The sequence below is a fragment of the Malania oleifera genome, chromosome 9, assembly GCF_029873635.1.
Source record: "Malania oleifera isolate guangnan ecotype guangnan chromosome 9, ASM2987363v1, whole genome shotgun sequence".
Lineage (NCBI taxonomy): Eukaryota > Viridiplantae > Streptophyta > Magnoliopsida > Santalales > Ximeniaceae > Malania > Malania oleifera.
Genome location: NC_080425.1, coordinates 73558932 through 73578922, shown reverse-complemented (window position 1 = coordinate 73578922; position 19991 = coordinate 73558932). Strand labels below are relative to the sequence as shown.

General features: G+C 37.0%; 1 protein-coding gene across 3 annotated transcripts in view; it reads right to left on the bottom strand.

Moving 5' to 3' along the window:
• Positions 1–19309, bottom strand: part of LOC131164404 (uncharacterized) — a 31402-nt gene extending 12093 nt beyond the window's left edge. For 2 of the 3 annotated variants that reach the window (XM_058121551.1, XM_058121550.1), the window contains exons 1-8: positions 18706–19258; positions 15303–15361; positions 15002–15110; positions 14147–14256; positions 13983–14051; positions 3911–4525; positions 2083–2594; positions 1931–1995 (exon numbers count right to left, since the gene is read on the bottom strand). In XM_058121551.1, the coding sequence (XP_057977534.1) occupies positions 1931–1995; positions 2083–2594; positions 3911–4525; positions 13983–14051; positions 14147–14256; positions 15002–15110; positions 15303–15361; positions 18706–18883 (1717 nt within the window). In that variant the 5' untranslated portion in view covers positions 18884–19258. Of the gene's footprint in view, positions 1–1930; positions 1996–2082; positions 2595–3910; positions 4526–13982; positions 14052–14146; positions 14257–15001; positions 15111–15302; positions 15362–18705 lie in introns of all 3 variants that reach the window. The other variant, XM_058121549.1, reaches the window with a different exon arrangement.
• Between the last annotated feature and the right edge of the window lie 682 nt (positions 19310–19991).

Sequence of the window (19991 nt, the reverse complement as noted above, 5' to 3'; positions counted from 1 at the left end):
AGATTGAAACAAGTGCTTGGACTTACCTAAGCTTGTCCTTTAGATCTTGACAACCTTGCAACCTTTGACCATTGCACACAATTACTTTCAACTTGTCATTGTTATCTAGAGCAATGATGAGGGAAACATAATTTTGGGATTCATGGACTCCATCCCAGAACCCATAAATAAGGCCAATAACAAAGTAAACAGTTGGAACGAATCACAAACACACTTGCATAACATTTATAACATTGCCATTGCCCTAGTAAATCAACTACCATAGACAAGCAACCTCCAGCAGTACCAAATGATCATTAATGGAGTGCAATGAGTGAAAAACTAAAAAAATTGGGTCTTTGCGCAAAAATTCATGACCCATAACTTGATATCATGGTTTATGGTGGGATTTTGAATAAAATGGGAACAAATTAATAAGAGAGAAGGCTTAAAGAAACCTCAAGTGCTGGTCTGTGGCATTGAACTTGTTCTGTAAGATTAGACTGGAATGGCGTGTAGGGGCATGTTGAGAAGGCTTCTAGCAATCAGATTTCAGGGGGTTACAAATAGGCGATATCTGGGCAATTGTGATATTGGTTTTTATGTGCTGACCTCGCAACGTAGTTTATAATTTTTCCAGCAACTGCTGGAGTTATTTCAAGCCTATGGTGGTGTGGGAAACCCTTCAATGGTGGCAGACATGCATAGGGTTGTGAGGATTACGGCTCCTTTTGGCAGTGGCTGTGGCACTTACGGTTTAGGTTGCAAGATCATGCTTAAGAGAGTGTAGTAAATTGGAATACCTAGTCACAATGATAGGTATCCCTCTTTATTTATATTATTTGTCATGTACGGTGTACCATTGACACAATCCCACATCAGCTATGTACTAGGAAGATCCTGGACATATAAGGTAGGTTTAGGCTTCAACCATGAGAGACATCTTTTATAGGAAAAAACTATGAGGCCCAACGGGTCAAAAACGGGAATACCTCACTACAGCTGGTCTAAGACCATTACATTTAGTATCAAAGCCACCTTGGGGATACAGCTATGTGAGTGGATCCTACAAATAGGTGTGGCCACTCTGACAAGGGCGTTAGAAATAGAACAAGAGAGCCTGTCACTGTTCCACATCATAAGTGCTCTAAGGAGATGTTAGGCATACAAGGATGGTTTAACTTCAACTATGCAAGGTGCCTTTTATGGGACAAAACCATGAGGCCAATGGACCAAAGCAGACAACATCTCCATGGAGTTGGGCCGAGACCGTTACACCATAACTCATGCTGACTAATATAGCAATAACACCATATAAGCACACAAGAAAATTGGTAACTGCTAATTTAGATAAACAAAGCAAAATGACAAAAACAAGCACTAGTATTTACGAGGGTCAAACTTTGAAGTTTACATTCACAGGAAAAGATCAAGAGAGTCTCCTATGAATCAAAAAAGAGGACCATGAGGACATCAAAATCACTCAAAATCTTGAATCATGACTTGAGATACACCCAACTCATGTAGGTAAAACAAAATTTATTCCAAGCAAAAAATGTGTGTGTGTGTGTGTGTGTGAGAGAGAGACCTACAAATACATAATAGACCACGAGGTCGGGTCAAGTCTGTAGTGCAGGTACTCTGCCCAATACCCTTAAAAAACACTCTCAGCAAACATAAACAGTGAAAACATGACTGCTCCAACACAAGAAAAAGGGCCCCATAATGGTGGGCCTGAAGAAAGAAATTCACAACATGCTCAAAAAAAATACCAACATAGATTTCAATGTGATTGTGTGTTTTATTCCATTGGGCGCACAAGAAGTGCATCGAAATATTAAATCAATTTTTTTTATATTCAAAAGTGCATGAAAAAAAATAATAGCTGTAGTACAAAAAGTAATGCGACAGTGAAATAAGAAAAGAAAGTAAGGTGGTGTTGCATATAAACCTTCTCGTGATACCATTTCAGCACTGCAGTCAAAGCCTCCATGGGTTCTATCACAGGAACAATAACTGAGAAAGAAATAAAATGGCATTCAGAAAGTAAAGTAACAAAAAAATAAATCCATAAAAGCATATGAAAAGAGTTTCATATTTGACCTGTAACCAGACAATCCACTTGCATCCTTATGGTACTGACATTTCCCATGATCAGAACATTGATATGGGCAACTTTCAATTGAAACAGACATTATAGTACGAATACTGGAAGGACTACCCATGTAAATAGGGTGCCTTATTCCTATGCTCCAAGGTCCTTCTCTTGCATAAAAAATATAAAAATTGATTTTTCCTTCACTTGAATCATATAATTTAAACATGGAGTCACTGTTGCTATAGCCCGTCTGGTTTGAGTAAGCATAGTCCCACATATTGAGTGACGGTAATCCACCAAATCTAGCAAATATTTCATAGCTTATTTTCATGTTTGATGTAAGTTGAATATTAATATTTTTTCCAGCTTCACCATCTGGAACATCCAGAAGAAAATAGGTCCAAGCAAGATCTGTGCTGTTATTATACGAGGATTTGCTTAGAAGGGGCTCCAGAGGGAATTTGGGCAACTCTACAGGCACATCTGCATGGACAGTTGGATATTCTCTGCCAAATTCCTGTGAAATTCCATGGTCAGCTGGTCAAATAATTCTTCTCATGCAGATAAGTTTCAAGACTTGAGATTCACAAAAAATAGATGGTCACAAAATCAAAGGAAAGTGACAAAAATATAAATATTCTTGAACATATTCTTGGATCAACAGTAAGGTTGCCCCTTTGTAACCGGTTGGTCATGGGTTCGAGTCCAAGAAAACAGTCTCTCTGCATAAAAGCAGGGTAAGGCTGCGTACACTGTGACAACCCTCCCCCTACCCTCGCAAAGCGAGGAGCCTTATGGCCTCAGGACGCCCTTATATACTCTACAAATGAATTATATAAAAAGAAGAAAGAAATTCCATGAGTTCATATTTATAATAAACCAAATTGAACAAACAGCTGTAGCTTATTTATTGATTTGGTCTGCTCTGCAACAAGTTGTTCATTAACTGTGGATTGCAATTATTATTAGGTAAGTTTGACTTACAGTCAAGATATTGATGCCACTCACAGAAACACACACAAGCTTATTAACATGCCATTGGTATGTTTCTTTTCTTTGTTTTTTGATAGCATGTATTGTGTTTACTGTCTTGTCTTCCTTGAATCAGACAAGTAGATAACTCAGTGCTCAACAAAGATTTTTATCACCCTCACCAATACTTTCAACTTTTGAGCATTCCAAGAAGGCAGGGCAGAATGTTTTAGGGAATCCTTGCATGACAGATGTATAAGCTGCTGTGTAACATAATTATTTACAGCATTACCACAATATATAAAGCTAGATTATATTAAATCACCAAAAAAAAAAAACGATTGGAATTGACCTGGCAAAATGCAACAGGCGGAGATAAACATATTTATAAACTGTTATCAGAGGCTGGATGTCGCTATGCTGCATAGGCACAAAATGTAGATTACTTGAAGTTTCATAAACCTAAATACAGTTATACATGCCTGTATTGACAAATTTCATGTATGGAACATACAAACAATGCCAACATATTGTTACTACTCATTAACATAATATGTTCTTGAATGTAATTAAGTCAAAATTTATCATATAATGAAAAGGACAATAACTCAATTACTCTCACTACAAATAGAAAAATACAAAAAAAAAAAGTTTCACAGTTTTTAAAAATCAAATAGTATCAATTTAATTTGTATGTGTACACATTAGCGTGAAACATGATATCCCTGTCAAAATGTCCAACACATCAGTTTCTGGCAGTGAGAAGTTGCCTAACTATCATGTTTAACAGTAAAAATAGGATTTCAGAACGCACAAAAAAGCCAATCTCTGTGAGGAAGGAGGAAGAACACATCAACAAACCTGAACTAGGTATCTTTCCCACAGACAGCTTGGTCCAGCCTTTCCATGTGGACATCCAAGCAATCGCCAAATCATTGAATAGCAAACTTTTGTTTTATTGTCTACCGTCCCTCCAAATACATTCAACTGATTAACAAGCTGAATGGCAAAATACCATGTACCAACCTTGGGTGACTGGATGACCAGAGGAGCTTTACTTAAATCAATGGAATAATCATAGACATTTTTTTCTGGAAAGGCACCATATCGCACATAACACATTAAAACAATTCCAGTAGAGCCTTGCGTGTTATTAATTGAGCGTGCTTGATCAAATTTGATGGCTGCAGCTGTTGTTATCTGATCCACTACTTCGATTACATCCAAAGAGTAAAATTTCAGCTCCATGTTTTCATGGCAGGATGCTCCAAAATGATTCCTGCAAGCTACCACACTTCCTACCATTTGATCATGCATCTCACCATCTATATAATTTTTTTGAAGCTTGTAAAGATCAGATCGAGCACAGGAAAGTAGATTAGCTGTCTGGTTACAGTATTGGCCCGACATTGTAAGGTTGGTACATGCTACAACAGTTACATTGCCACCAAAGGAGAATGCTGAGCCCCTATTTATCTGATCTTAACAACAAGAAATAGAAATATTACTGTTTTTTTCTGGCAGGAGTAACATTCATAAAATTCTAGATTATGATCTAAAATGAAATGAATGTCAAGATTTTTATATTAAGATACTTAATTGAGAATGAGCAGTTCTTGGTTTCTCTTAAATTAAGACAACAGCCATAAGTACATGGAAATAAAGAGTGATTTGACAAAGAAGACATTATAGATTACCTTAAAGGAGAAAGAAAGAGGATTGAGTCTAACAGCAAACAGACATATGATTAATCTTCAGTTTCTATAAAGTTCCCATTAAACTTTTCACGTCTTTCTGGCCATGTGTATGTTTGAGATCCAGTTTTCTCAGTCAATTCATAAAGTTTTTGCACTACATCCGCACACACGTGCGCACACGCATTAACATCAGGAAGAAAGAATCATTGCAATGTGCAAGTTTTACAATGCTCCAGGCTTTTGTTTTTTACTTCAGAGCATGGACAAAACTTGCCTCAAACTTCTATTATTCTTAGATGTTTAACTGGGAGGCATTATTCATCCAAATGTTTTTTATTTTGGTAAAAACTCATCCAAATATTTGTATATAATTTACATTTAAATAGACAAAGACACACACACACAGATACCCAAAGGGGGGCAGAGGCACATTTAATGAAGAAGGGGCTTCAGCACCCTCAAAGCTTTGAATGTTTCCTTAATAGAATATAAGGTTAATGATATACATTCTTTTTGTAGCAAAATGATTATAAAAAACAGAAAAAAATAACAATAAACTACAAGGAAAAACAGATGAGAAAGAGGACACAAATTTTGAGAAAGTAAAGCCACTAACTATATTAAACAAAGTGAAGTCCAATAAAATTAAACAATCCGCAGTCCCAATTTCACTTTTCTTTTCAAAGATCTATAACTTTTTAGAGGGGTCCAATAGCACATTACCAGTTGAGGTGAAGAGACATGGAAATTAAGCTTACAACTGTCAGTCAGATATGGTGCCATAATTAGTCTCTAATTATGGCAAGATTTTATCTTATTGATGTAGATATTCTGTGATTAGTAGGCTAATTGTAGTTGATATTCTGTAATTAATAGGCTGATTGTAATTGCCTTAATTAGTCTCCTAGATGGCTGTAATTGCTGATTTTTAGCCTTGTAACAGACGTTTCTATTTGCTATATAATACGAGAACCCTCACAGGGAGAGGTATTCAATCCAATTGACATGGTATCAGTACTATCACGGCATTATCTCAATTAGGATTGTTCTAATTATTTTTTTTGGTTCTTTTCTGTGGGTAGCGGCAATTTCTGGGTCGTCAGGAGTTTTTGTTGGGTTTCCGGTGGGTGTTAAACTGCTATTCGGCAGTTTCTGTTGAGTTGGGATTGGGCGGTTGATTATGTTTGCTTCAGAATCTTTGGTGGTTGTCGATCAGTGGTGTTCGGTTTTCCTTTTTGGTGGCTGTCGGTGTTCTGTTTCGTCACAAATCTTTGGTGGTGTTGATCTATGGAGAGTTTCTGGTGCATATTTTTCCCGATTCAAGTTCTGGAGGTCCCACCGAAGACTATTGACACATGAATCAGGTTTTATTTTTTGTGATTCAATTTTTTGTTAGGTTTCATCATGTCTTCCAGTGATTCCTTTGGGGGATTCATCATGTCTTCTAGTGATTCCTTTGGGGTTCATTTTATTGGAAAAAATTACAGAATATCAACTACAATCAGCCTACTAATCACAAAATATCTACAGCAATAATATAAAATCATGCCATAATTACTGAGACTAATTATGGCACCATATCTGACTGAGTTCCAGTAGGATGCTAACCTGAATCCCATTGCCTATGCAGCCTACGGGAGAGGGAAGGGTAAGGATAAGAGCAAGGTCCAGTGTTTCGGCTGCAAGGAGTATGGTCATATTGCCACCAACTATGCATAGAAAGTGTGCAACTATTGTAAGAAACAAGGCCACTTTATCAGAGAATGTCCCACTTGGCCTCCAAATCGTCACGCCACTGCTTATCAGGCTATAGTGAACACTTCTTTTAACACTACTTTGTTGTCTATTTCCATTCCTACATGCTTTTCAGAGGCTGATGCTGGCGAAAAGCGATGGATGAGGATCTTCAGGCTCTCCAGGACAATCATACCTGGGATATTGTTCCTTGCCCCTCTACTGTTAAAGCCATTGGTTGTAAATGGGTTTTCTCGGTTAAGTTCCGCTCCGATGGGACTCTAGATAGGGACAAGGCATGCTTAGTTGCACTTGGGAACAGGCAAGAATATGGGGTGAACTATGAGGAGACATTTGCTTTTGTGGCGAAGATGACTACAGTGCATACGATTCTTTCAATTGCCGCCTCCCAAGGCTGGCCACTTCACTAAATGGACGTTAAAAATGCTCTTCTTCGTGGTGATCTCAAAGAGGATATTTACATGAGTCCTCCTCCGGGTTTGTTTTCTTTTCCGTCTTCTGCGGTATGTAAGTTAAAGCGATCTCTCTATGGCTTAAAACAGGCTCCCCGAGCGTGGTTTGAAAAATTCAGGTCTACTTTGCTTTGTCTCTCCTTTGTTCAAAGCCAATATGACTCTACTTTGTTTTTGTGCAAGACTCCAACTGGTCTCATTCTTTTACTTGTATATGTGGATGATAATGTCATTACTGGCACCAACTCCAACTTGACTGATCATCTTAAGCAGAATCTTCAGGCTTCTTTTCATATGAAAAATCTTGGTCCTTCTACATATTTTTTGGGTTTGGAAGTGCACACGGATTCTTCAGGTATATTCTTGAATCAACGCAAATATACCCAAGACTTGATTGGGCTAGCCGATCTTCAGGATTCGCCTTTGATGGATACTCCTATCGAGGTCAATGTGAAATATCGAAGTGAGGAGGGTGATCTTCTTTCTGATCCCACTATGTTCTGACAGTTGGTAGGGAGCTTGAACTATTTGACTTTTACTCGGCCTGATATTCCCTTCCCTGTCCATCAGGTTAGTCAGTTTATGCAAACTCCCTGCCACCTTTATTTAGCTGTTGTTTGCCATATTATTCAATATCTTTGGGGGTCACTTGGCCGTGGGTTGTTCTTTCCAACTGGCTCTCCGCTTTGCCTTGTCGCTTATAGTGATGCGGATTGGGCCAGGATACTCAGCGGTCTATCACGAGTTGGTGCATGTTTCTTGGTGATTCCTTGATCTCTTGGAAAAGTAAGAAACAAGCTCGTGTTTCTAAATCCTCTATTGAATCCGAATACTGGACAATATCTACTACATGTTCTAAGATTGTCTGGCTTCGTGGGCTTCTAGCTGAGCTTGGTTTTTCTCAATCTGATTCTACTCCTCTTCATGCTGATAATACTAGTGCCATTCAAATAGTTTCTAATCCTGTTTATCATGAGTGTACGAGAAGCCTTGGACACTTGGATTATATCTCTGCCTCATGTTGAAAACAGAATGGGATTTATGTATCTTTAATTATTTTGTACAAGCCAACACAAACTACTTATAATACAATTTCTACTCTAAATATGGAAACAATCTCTTACTCAATAATATACAATAAATACCCCCTAAATCTCTCCAATATACACGGGATTTTTACACTCCCCCTCAAGTTGGATCATAGATATTGATCATGTCCAACTTGCAGATGAAATTATCGAAACTCTGTCGGGCTAACCCTTTGGTAAAGATGTCTGCAGTTTGTTCCTTGGTAGGTTCATACATCATACAAATGGTTCCTTCTTCAACCTTTTCTTTGATAAAGTGTCGGTCCACTTCTACATGCTTAGTCCTATCGTGTTGAACTGGATTGAGAGAGACACTGATGGCTGCTTTGTTGTCATGGTAGAGTTTGATAGGGAATTTCACCGGAACTTGTAATTCTTCCAAGAGTTTCCGTATCCCTAGTCCTTCACATATCCCTTGTGTAGCTGCCCTAAATTCAGCCTCAGAACTACTTTAAGCCACTACATTTTGTTTTTTACTCCTCCAAGTCACCATATTTTCCCATACGAAGGTGCAATATCCGGTGGTAGACCTTTTATCTCCCACTGATCCTGCCCAATCTGCATCTGTGAAAACTTCTACTTCCTTACTTTCACACTTCTTAAAGAAGAGTCCTTTGCTCAGAGAGCCCTTGAGATACCTAAGGATCTTGTACACGGCATCTAGGTGAGTCTTTTTAGGTGAATGCATGTGTTGGTTTACCACACTAACTGCAAATGCAATGTCGGGTCTATTATGTGATAGATAGATGAGTTTACCAACCAATCTCTGATACCTCTCCTTTTAAACTGATATTCCGCAGTCTTCAACTCTCTTTACTGCTTCAATAGGGGTTTCACTAGGTTTGCATCCAAGCATACCATTTTCGGTTAGGAGATCAAGGATATACTTTCGCTAAGAGACACCGATACCCTTTTTTGATCTGACAACTTCCATTCCTAAGAAGTATCGCATTTGTCCCAGGTCTTTAACTTTAAACTCAGTAGCTAGGACTTTCTTCAATCTTTCCATCTCCACTGTATTATCTCCAGTTAGGATTATATCATCAACATACACAATCAGAATTGTTTTCTTACCACTTTTAGACTAATGAAATAACATAGTGTGATCTCATTGCCCTTGTCAGTATCCTTAGTTTTTTATCACCTTTGCAAATCTGTTGAACCATGCTCTAGGAGATTGCTTGAGTCCATACAAGGACTTATTGAGTTTACATACCCTGTTTTCTTCACCTCTCTTACTGAAACCTGGAGGTATCATCATGTAGATTTCTTCTTCTAACTCGCCATTTAGAAATGCATTCTTAATGTCGAGTTGCTGCAGTGGCCAATCTAAGTTAACTGCCAAGGATAGAAGGACCCGAACTGTATTTAATTTTGCCACTGGTGCAAATGTCTCCGTGTAATCAATGTCATAGGCCTGTGTAAAGCCTTTTGCAAAAATTCGGGCTTTATACCGTTCAACTGTCCCATTAGCTCTATATTTCACTATGAAGACCCATTTGCAACCTACTGGCTTCTTCCTTCTCAGCAAATTCATCACGTCCCAAGTTCCATTCTTTTCCAGAGCCCACATTTCCTCCATGACAGCTTCCCTTCATTCAGGAATCTCCAAGGCTTCCTGGATATTCTTTGGAATTTTTATCCTGTCAAGGTTAGAAGTAAAAGCACGATACTCTATAGATAGGCTGTTATAAGACGTGTATTTTGACGAGGGATATTGAGAACATGATCTAGTTTGTTTTCTGACTACAATGGGTAAATTGATGTCATCAGGTACGAGCTCATCAAAAGGGAGCTCATGGCCATCTATTACCTTATCAGGATTGGGCGTGCACTCATGGTTGCTCAGAGCTATCACCGGTTCTAACTCTCTTGATGCCTCAGGTATGAGATTCTCCCTATTCTTTGTGTTTGGCTTTCTTAAGTAAACAAGTATTTTCGTGTTGTTTTGTTTTTCTGCATCTCCCCCTGAGTGATCTTTTGTACATGACAGGTCAGGAAATGATACAATGGTAGACTCAATGTATGGCATAGATTCATCAACAGAGAAATCAAAGAAGCGATCTTCACTCCATTTCTCCCCCTGAAGAGAGGGCTTTAGGAAGTAAGGAGTGATTTCAAAGAACGTGACATCAAGGCTAACAAACAATTTTTTTTGTGACAGAATCATAACATTTGTAGCCTTTCTAAATAGGAGAGTAACCAATAAAAACGCACTTAATGGCACGAGGTTCCAATTTGTCCCGATTGTGAGCATGGACATGAAAAAATGCAGTACACCCAAAGATTTTCAGAGATAGATTGGAGTGGAGCCGAGAGTTGGGAAAACATTCTTGGAATTTCTGGAGAGGGGTGGCAAAAAGAAAGAACCCAACTAGACATTCGATTAATGAGATATGTAGCTGTTAAAACGGCATCGCCCCAAATTTTATATTTGTAGTGAACATTAATGCTCGAGCTACTTCAAGAATATGCCTATTTTTACATTCAGCAACCCCATTTTGTTGAGGGGTATCCACATAGGAACTTTGATGAACAATTCCATTTTATTCAAGATAATGTCCCAAGATATTATTAAAATATTTTGTACCATCATCAGTACGTAAAATTTGAATGAGTTTGGAATTGTGTTTAAATCATGGAGTGGAAACTGGCAAATATAGAATAGACTTCAGTTTTATCTTTCAATAGGTAAACCCAACAAGTACGAGTATGATCATCAATAAAAGTAACAAACCATCTCGTGCGAGTGCGATTAAGAGAGCGCGAGGGCCCCCATAATTCACTATGAATCATGGTAAAGGGTCTAGATAGTTTGTATATGGATTTTGGAAAGGAATTACACTGGTGTTTTATAAGTTCACAAATCTCACACTGAAATTCAAAAGACGTTTTATTTGAACAAATGGAAGGAAATAAACGTCTTAGATATTGAAAATTTGGATGGCCCATCCTAGAATGTCATAAAAAAATTTCAATATCCCTAGAAATAGATGCAGAATCACAAATAACAGTTTTACATTGTTCACTCACATTAACCTCCTCAAAGTAGTAGAGTCCCTCACACTCCTTAGCACTGCCAATCATCTTTCCCAATGATAGGTCCTGAAAAATACAATGAGAGGGAAGGAATTTAGCAGAACAATTGGAATTCTTAGTCAACTGGCTAATGGATAGTAAGTTGCAGGATAAATTAGGAACATGAAGAACGGACTCTAGTGTGATAGAGTCAGAGAGTTGGATATTTCCTTTGCCTGCAACAGACGAGAGTGATCCATCTACAATTTTAACTTTCAAATTTCTAGCATAGGGTGAATATGATGAAAAAAGATGATAGGCATCGGTCATGTGGTCAGAAGCACCAGAATCAATAATCCAAGGAGTTTTGGATCTAGAGGCTATATTCAAAGCTTGTAAAAAATTACTTCTTTGGGCTAAAAAACCCGAAGAAATATTTGTGAAAGAAGAAGCTCCGTAATAACTAAACAAGGTCTGGTCCGCCAACTGCCTCAACTTTTTCTCATCAATCCCAATCTCTCGGTCAAAGTCCTGCTCCAGTCTTTCCTCTTCTTTTTCTTCTTCTTCTTCTTCTTCTTCTTGTCGGCCACGCAACGCATTTCTTCCCCTTCGCATCCTGCTTGTGCTCCGTCGTCTCCGGCGACTGCGGACGAGATGCATAGGTGACACTGACTGGTCAGAGAAATCACCTAGTCTTTTTGAGCACATCGATTCGATTGGTTCGTGAACTGAGACGTCTCTGCGAGGGCCGAGGGAGATTTGATCCATGCGACGATTGATATTGCGTTTGTGAATGTAGAAGGCGGATGGTGTAGATCTGGGAGATGTAGCCTTCGCCCTTGACGCAGATGCGCAAGCTAACACCGTTGAAGCAGTGGCGGCCGAGCAAGAGGATGGGTTGCAGCGCCTTGTAGTGGTAGGACTTCTAGAACCTGGCGTGAGTACTACGACCACCGAACTTCTTGGGCTCGCACTGCCGGGGATCGGCGACGAGGAGGGTCCGGTCGTGGAAGGAATCATCCTTGATAATGATGACGACGATGACAACGACGACGATCAGGAAATTAAAGCTTCAAGACACAAGATTGGGCGGCCTCCGAGAATCCCATCCCGGTCATCGTCAAGCAATGCGGCCAGGATGTCATATTTCTCCCCCTGCAGGATCCCGAGATGACGTTAGCAGTGTGCTTGATCCGTGCCGGTGTTGCCAATCCAGAATATGTCATCTATGTCGAGCTCGTCGTCACCTCCGCCACAGACTGCAGTTTTCGGTTGAGATAGAGAGCGGACGTCGAGGAATCGATCGGACGACGGAGCTGTGTTGTTGATGATGTCGTCTACCATTGCTAACTAAGGTTTAGAAACCCTATCTCTGATACCATTAAAACAGAATGGAATTTCTGTATTTCTTTAATTATTTTGTACAAGCCAATACAAACTATTTATAATACAATTTCTACTCTAAATATGGAAACAATCTCTCACTCAATAATATACAATAAATACCCCCTAAATCTCTCCAAAATACACGGGATTTCTACACATGTTTCTACTCACCTCCAGATAGCTGACGTCTTCAAGAAGGCTATGACACGACAATGCCATTAATTTCTTGTGGGCAAATTGATGCTTCTTGATCGGCCAACATCAATTTGAGAGGGGGGGGGGGATGTCAATCAGATACGGTGCCATAATTAGTCTCTCTAATCATGGCATGATTTTATATTATTGTCGTAGATATTTTGTGATTAATAGGCTGATTGTAGTTGATATTTTGTAATTAAAAGGCTGATTGTAATTGCCTTAATTAGTCTCCTAGATGGCTATAATTACTGATTTTAAGCCTTGTAACTGACATTTCTTTTGCTATATAATACAAGAACCCTCATAGAGAGAGGTATTCAATCCAATTGACAAAAACAACTTGTTTTTTAACAATAGATTGCTAGTGTTGGTACATTTTTTTATTTAGAGTACCCATAATCTTTGGGTTGTAATTCATTTGTTTAAAGTTCATTGCAATACCCTTCTCATGTTCTCATATATTTTCTTTTGACGCGTTAAAACTAGTATTTTGTGGTTTTTTTTTAAAAAAAATTGAGTTATTATAAGTTATAACTTCTTCTATTACCTACATAAGGAAGGGAAAAAAATCCTCTATACGGTTGCAACCTCAAGGAGAAAATTTCTAGCTCCACCACTGCAAACAAAAATATAATTTCACAACATATTTTTAGTAAAGTAAGAAATTTTTTTCTATACAAAAATTCATGCTCAATAATTAAAAAAATATATATAAAACTAATAAAAAAAATTCTCTCTTTTAATTTCAACTTATGTGGGCATTAATGTTTGACTTCAAGTTTTATTTAAAGGTATTTTCTTATGGGCGATGGCTACCTTCCTATTGTGTAGCCCAGGCTCAGTGTCAGCCTCAGTTTGGACCCAAAAAAAAATTCTTATGAATATGCAACTGCCATTATCTACAAATTGTCAATTGCTGAATCTTTAATCACTGTATAATTTGATCACAATCTCCCCAACAGATGAAGAACTTGACAGTGAAGTGCATCTTGTAATCTTCTTCACATGGTTCCTTATACAATATCAAATTCCAATAGAGAAATATTTCCCATGAAACCATGCATACATTGTTTTCCTTTCACCTCTTATGCTCTCACCATAGGAAGTTCTTCATTTCCACAATTTCCAAGCAACCTATTATACATTTTACTACAAAATCCTTCATGAATAAGCACATTTCCAGAATTTGTCTAATTGTAAGCATTATTATTTTTATTATTTTTATTGCAGCACGGGGCAAGGAAATAATTGCATAAAACAATGAACCAATTCCAAAATACAGGTTCATTTACAAAACAGCTGATACAGAAAGCTCAAGAATTCATTATGAAATGCATACCATCTTTGATTGAGTTCTGATAGGTCCAATGCCATTGAACAGACCAACATAAAGAACTCCTGGTGTGATCTACATAAGAAAAGCTTACTGTTTATGAGTTGAGCAATCAGATTTAAACCAAAAAGATTTTTAATTGTATAACTCAACAAAAACATAACAGGAACCTGTCCGTGTCTCAATGTCAATGTTATCTTTCCAAACAGAGGATAGCATTGCTCCACATTCTGAAGATATTGTAAGCTGCTGCCAGATCTATTAAAGAAGTGATTTGGCACTGGAAAAACAGAAATGTTCCTCTTATGCTGCTTGTTAATGCAGTCAAAAACAAATAGAACATCAAAAAGGAAGAAGAAGAATACTATGATTAGGAATCTAATTTTCTTATTAGAAACAATCCTTTTGAGTTCAGCATGTGGAACAACAGCATTTTGTAAAACCCAGGCAGACAACATTTTATCCTTTCTCTGGTAAATAACATTTGATCCTTAGGGCAGTACTCTTTTATAACTTTTTCAGAAGCATTTTGCCCCCTCAAGCAGTCATTTGCCAAAAATGACAATGAGAAGATGAAACAACATTTTAATGTGGAATCCAAAATTCTCCTACTCGCATGACAACAGACAAGATTGATTCAATTAATATGGTACAATGAACAAGGATTCAGTACAAATTATGAAACAGACTGGAAGAACTTCGAAAATACTCCTGTTTATATACATGACTTACACGTACAATGCAAAGAAAAGTTATTATGAGATAATTTCCGTGAACAGGAATGTAATGAGATGAATGAAGGGATGCTAAGACATACTAGAATTGAATAACTTGAATTACTATTTTCACTGCATGAGCATGAAGTGTCCCTTTTTTGCATTTTGATAAATCCTCCATTCATGCCCTCACTTCTTAACTTCACTCAATATTGATGGATATGATATTAGTGAATATTTTGCACATACAGTATGATATTTAACTTGCATAAGAATTATTTTTAATAGATGTAATTTCTACACATTTACCTAAACCTTGTGAAGCAACATTTGAGACATCTGGGAGAGGGGGTGCACCATCTCGAAAGCATATTACAGGCAACTTACTTTTAGGATACGTGTCTATGCTTCCTTGGTCCTGCAAGTAAATATAATATTAGCCAACGGAGGTATAGTGCTAAAGTAGAAAAAAATTCATGACATGAAAAGATGAAGAAATGTTTTATTTTCCTTTTAAAAATGGAAATATGAATGTCAAGGTAAATTCCAGAGCTCATCTAGACAATATATGCTAAGAATTATTAAGAATCTTAAGATATGGAGTACTCACAAGGTCAACATCAGACTCTACTTCTACCGATATTGAAGAGAACCAAGGGGGCAGATCAACTGCAGAGAAATTATAAACAAAACAGTAAATGATTTTTAGCAAGAGACTCCATTTTAAGTATTTTATCTCATTCTGCAAATAATAAAGTGCACATGTAAGCCCATTATTTAGAAACCATAGTGATAAACATTGTGGTTCATTTCCCTCCTAAGATCCCAAGCATCACCATAATGAAGGCAGTAAACATTTTGGGTTGGGGGGTTGTGAAAATTCTCTTCCCTTGCGTTCTTAAAAAATTTTTATGACTCTGAATGCCATGAAAGGAGAAGCCACAGTATTAGCATAGGGGAAAAAAACGCATGCTATATGTAGTGCCTAATTTGAAACATTTGTACAGTTTTGATGCTTAACTAGAATCTACAAGAAGGGAAACAGGCAACCAAGAAACAACGTAATAAAGATGAAAACAGAAAGAATCCATCCTTCAACAAGTGGTTGGCAACAACCACATATACATGGTAAAACAATTTGACCGAGTAAAACCTAGAAATCCAGTGTTTCTTGATACTAGTTGTAGGATTAAGCACTTGTCACTGCACCAAAAGCTATTAGTGAGAGTGCTAGTCAGATCCTTTAGACCACAGCAGCCTAGGTGCCATGTCTTGACTATGACTTAACCAGACCCCTGGCCTCTGTCACACAAGCTGATTGCTATCACATAGGCCATCAATCTCTTCCAATTGTTTGCTGGCGCTGCAAATAAAATCTGTGCACTTGGCTTCAATACCACATATAGGACCAAGCATCTACTGCTGCACCGAAGCTATAGTAGATAATAAAAGTGCTACCCAAATCCTTTATAGTACAGCAGTCTAAACTCAACTTTCTGTTACAGATTGATCCACATCCCAGGTCTCCGTCACATGGGCTGATTGCAGTCATACATTGGCCAACACTAGTTTAATTCAGCATTAAGAAACTGGAGGGAGCACAGGCAAGTGATGGAGCACAGCTGGATATGTGATGTCGAGGATAATAAAGGAAGTATAAAAGACCATAGAAAAACAAATCTTCAATGGGTTCTCTAAATTTTCACCACCTTCATGTACCCAAAACCTTTAGCATGATGGTGAAGACCAAAAAACTGCACAGATAATGACATTCTACAAGATGACTCCTTAGCTGTCATATAATCTTATCCAAAATTCATCTTCAGCATATTGTGGATTGGTCATTATAACTGGTGAGATAACACGGCTATTTTAAAATATTAAGTTTCATTGAAGCACTATAATCTTGCCATCCATCAAATTTTCTAATCTGAATATGTGCTGCCTTCTGGATTCTTACAAAATTGCATCTTCAACCATGCAATTGCAATAGCTTGCAATACCTCTTTTACCATGTACTGACAAAAGCTTGTTGGTTTCATCAGCAAAATCAAATTTTGATGTTGGATTTCTCATGTGATCGAAATAATCATATTTCTTAGCATTTGATTAAAATTTTTTGGGAACATTGACTTTCCCATTGATTTGGTTCTTGAAAATAACAATAAAAAAGACGCAAGTGCTTAGAGAAAGAATTTTTTTTAGCATTTTCCTTCTCTTTTCAGAGAGCCAAATGGGGTCTTTGTGTGATTATGCATCACTTTTTAATGCTTCAACTTAATTTTCTGCACAACCCTTTTTATTCATCAAACCATCATAATTAAATCTTTGAAAATAATTAACTACATGTAATATTGGACACCATGCAACAATTGACTTCAAAGAATCAAAACTCAATCATGTAACACAAATTAAGCGAGCTAGAAAGCCATAAAACTTCCAGGTCTTGTGCACTGACTTTGATTATCATTAAAACAAAAGGAAACATATATCGATAAAAGGTTGGAATTTGGAATGAATTTGTTAATAATGCAACGACAAATTTTATTAGAAGCTCTTCATGAATCAACTGTTTGGGTGATTTTAAAGTATGTATAAGGACTAATTTAGCATCTGAACAAAATATCAAAAGTTCTATTTTACTTTGTGGAATTTTCTGGTGATTTGTGTGCATTCAAAGGTTTAAATCCAATAAAGATCTTTATCTGAAATTGTATTTATATTTAATAGCTTTTGTGTGCTAACATCATATCTTCAAGAGGTTTTCCAGATGAGGTTCGCAGGTTGCTAAATCATTAAAACTACTGCTTGGTCATGTCGATAGCAAATCACAAACAGTCTTTAATTTAAGAGCAAAAGACATTGACCTCGCATGAGGTTTGGCTAAAAGACATTGACCTCCTCAAGGTTTTAAAAAATCCCAAGGACCCCTCCCCTGACATGTTAAGAATTACACATACCTCCCCTAAATTTTGCTAAAAGGATACAAACTTGGCTCTCCTTATATTTTGCAAAATGACAAATCTTTTGAGGGGGTGTGAGCGTCCCAAAATTCAAATATTAGGGAAGGTCTATGGGATTTTTGAAATCTCAGGGGACTTTCACCCTTACTTTTAACAATGACAACTAGACTTACAATTACTCTTAAATTCAGAAGTTCTTTGAATTTTCTTTTTCTTATTTTAAATTCCGAAAGTAATTTATAGAAAAGAAAAATCATTTGGCAGCATCAAAGGCACTGTCGACCTTAATTGTCACTCCCCATGTAGATTTTTGTTCACCACACCATTTTTTGCCTTCCAACACTGATACCCTAGGTTTTTTGGGAGTCCTGAATCAATGTTATGTATGAATCAAAACACACATAATTTGGATTCTCTCTGAACTCATAACATGCTCACTGCAAAACCTTGATCCAAACATCACACGTAAATATAAAACAAGTGCTTAAAAGTAATAGCATCGAATCAGTTAGATACAGACTGCACAAAATTCAGAGTCTAAAACTCTTTTTTTTTTTTTTTTTGTTTATTTTACCCTGTTTTGGGGGTGGGGGGATATTGAATCACATACATATATTAATTACACAAGCGCATAATGAAACTCTACACAATCTGAAAACATATATATTACAGCGCTGCTAAAGCAAAATCCCCCATCCCAAATAGCACACAAGCATAAAATGACATTCTTAAAAAAAATAACTGAAACCAATAATAACTATACGCAATTACTTCAAGATATTTAAACCATAGAAAAACCATTAATATGATACTTTTTAACCACGGCCCATTAATCAGAACAACTAAAATATCATCACAAACCATCCAATTCATTAATATAGTACACTCTCTAACCACGACCCATCAATCAGAAAGCTAAAATATCATCACAAACCATAAAATTCATTAAATTGATTTCTTCTCAACGACAGCCCATTAATCAGAAACAGTAAAACATCATCACCAATAAAAGGGGATTAAGGTGGGCGAGAGCGAGTTAGAATTAGCAACCTCTGATGTACCGCCAGTCATAGTGTTTGAGCTTAGTTGGGGAGATGCCGAAGCTTGAATACGTGAAGGAATTATCGGTGCTCTGTTCACCGTAAGAAGAGCACAAAGCCAAAACGCATGCAAAGAAGACGAAGGCAGAGAGATTCATGGCCGAACCCATGATTGGATTCTTGGCCATTACTTTTGAGAGAGTGTCTGTGCTTGTCCATGGCGCACACCCATTAACCAGGAGCAGGGAACGAGACCTTTTCCTACGGCTACTGTGATGGCGGCCATGGTACAACCGCGGGTACAAACCGTTTGATGGTGGGAAGATCAAAGGATCAGGCGGTTGATGCTGTGTTCTTACAGTGTTGATGGAAATGGGAGTCGGTCTGTGAGTGGCCCATCCCGCGGTATGCCGTGTAGAAAGGATCCGCTTGTGAGTGCGAGTGACTTGGGTTGACTATGAACACGCCACTTTCCAAATTTGAGGACCATTGCTTCATGTCACCATGATCAGGAATGGGGGATTTCCAAGAAGGATTTTTTATATAAAAAAAAAAAAAACTAAAAGAAGGGGCAAACTTGCTTCGTAAGTATCTAAGCAGTCTTCGCATTATGCTACTGTTGGTTTCTATAATGATTAATGAGCTTTATCCTTCCCTTTTGCTTTGTTTTACTTTTTCCTCCTTCTTCTTTTCTTTTATGTTTTTACTTTGTTTTGTTTACTTTTGTTCAGAAGTGAAGAATGGATTATGGATGAAACATAAATCTATTTTTGAGTTTTGTCAAAAGGAAAAAAAAAGGAACATGCAAATCTTTTTTAACATCTAAAAAATTTCATAAACCTTACTGATTATTTGGTAAAAGATAAAACTCTATTTAGTTGTGTAGATGTTTACTTTCATTTTTAATTTTCAAAAGAACTATAAAAATCTTAATTTATTTTCTAATTTTCTAAATTCTTATAACAAAGGTCAAAAATAAAAAATATATTTTTAAAAATTTCTATATAAGTATAGAAAATCAAATAACAATGCACGCTTTTGAAAAATAACTTAAATAAGTACGTGTTTTAAAAAGTACTTTTTTATTTTTATTTTTTTGAAAAATATGTATAAAATATTTTATTTTTTTTTAAAAAAAAAGTATTAATTTGAAAAGTGCTATAATAAGTAATCTCATATTACTTTTATACAACTGTTTTTTAAAATAAATATATATTTTTAAAAAAAAATTATAAATGTGGCAGACAAACCCTAAGCTTTCTTGGATGCCACTGTTCTCTTTTCCTTCCACTCTAA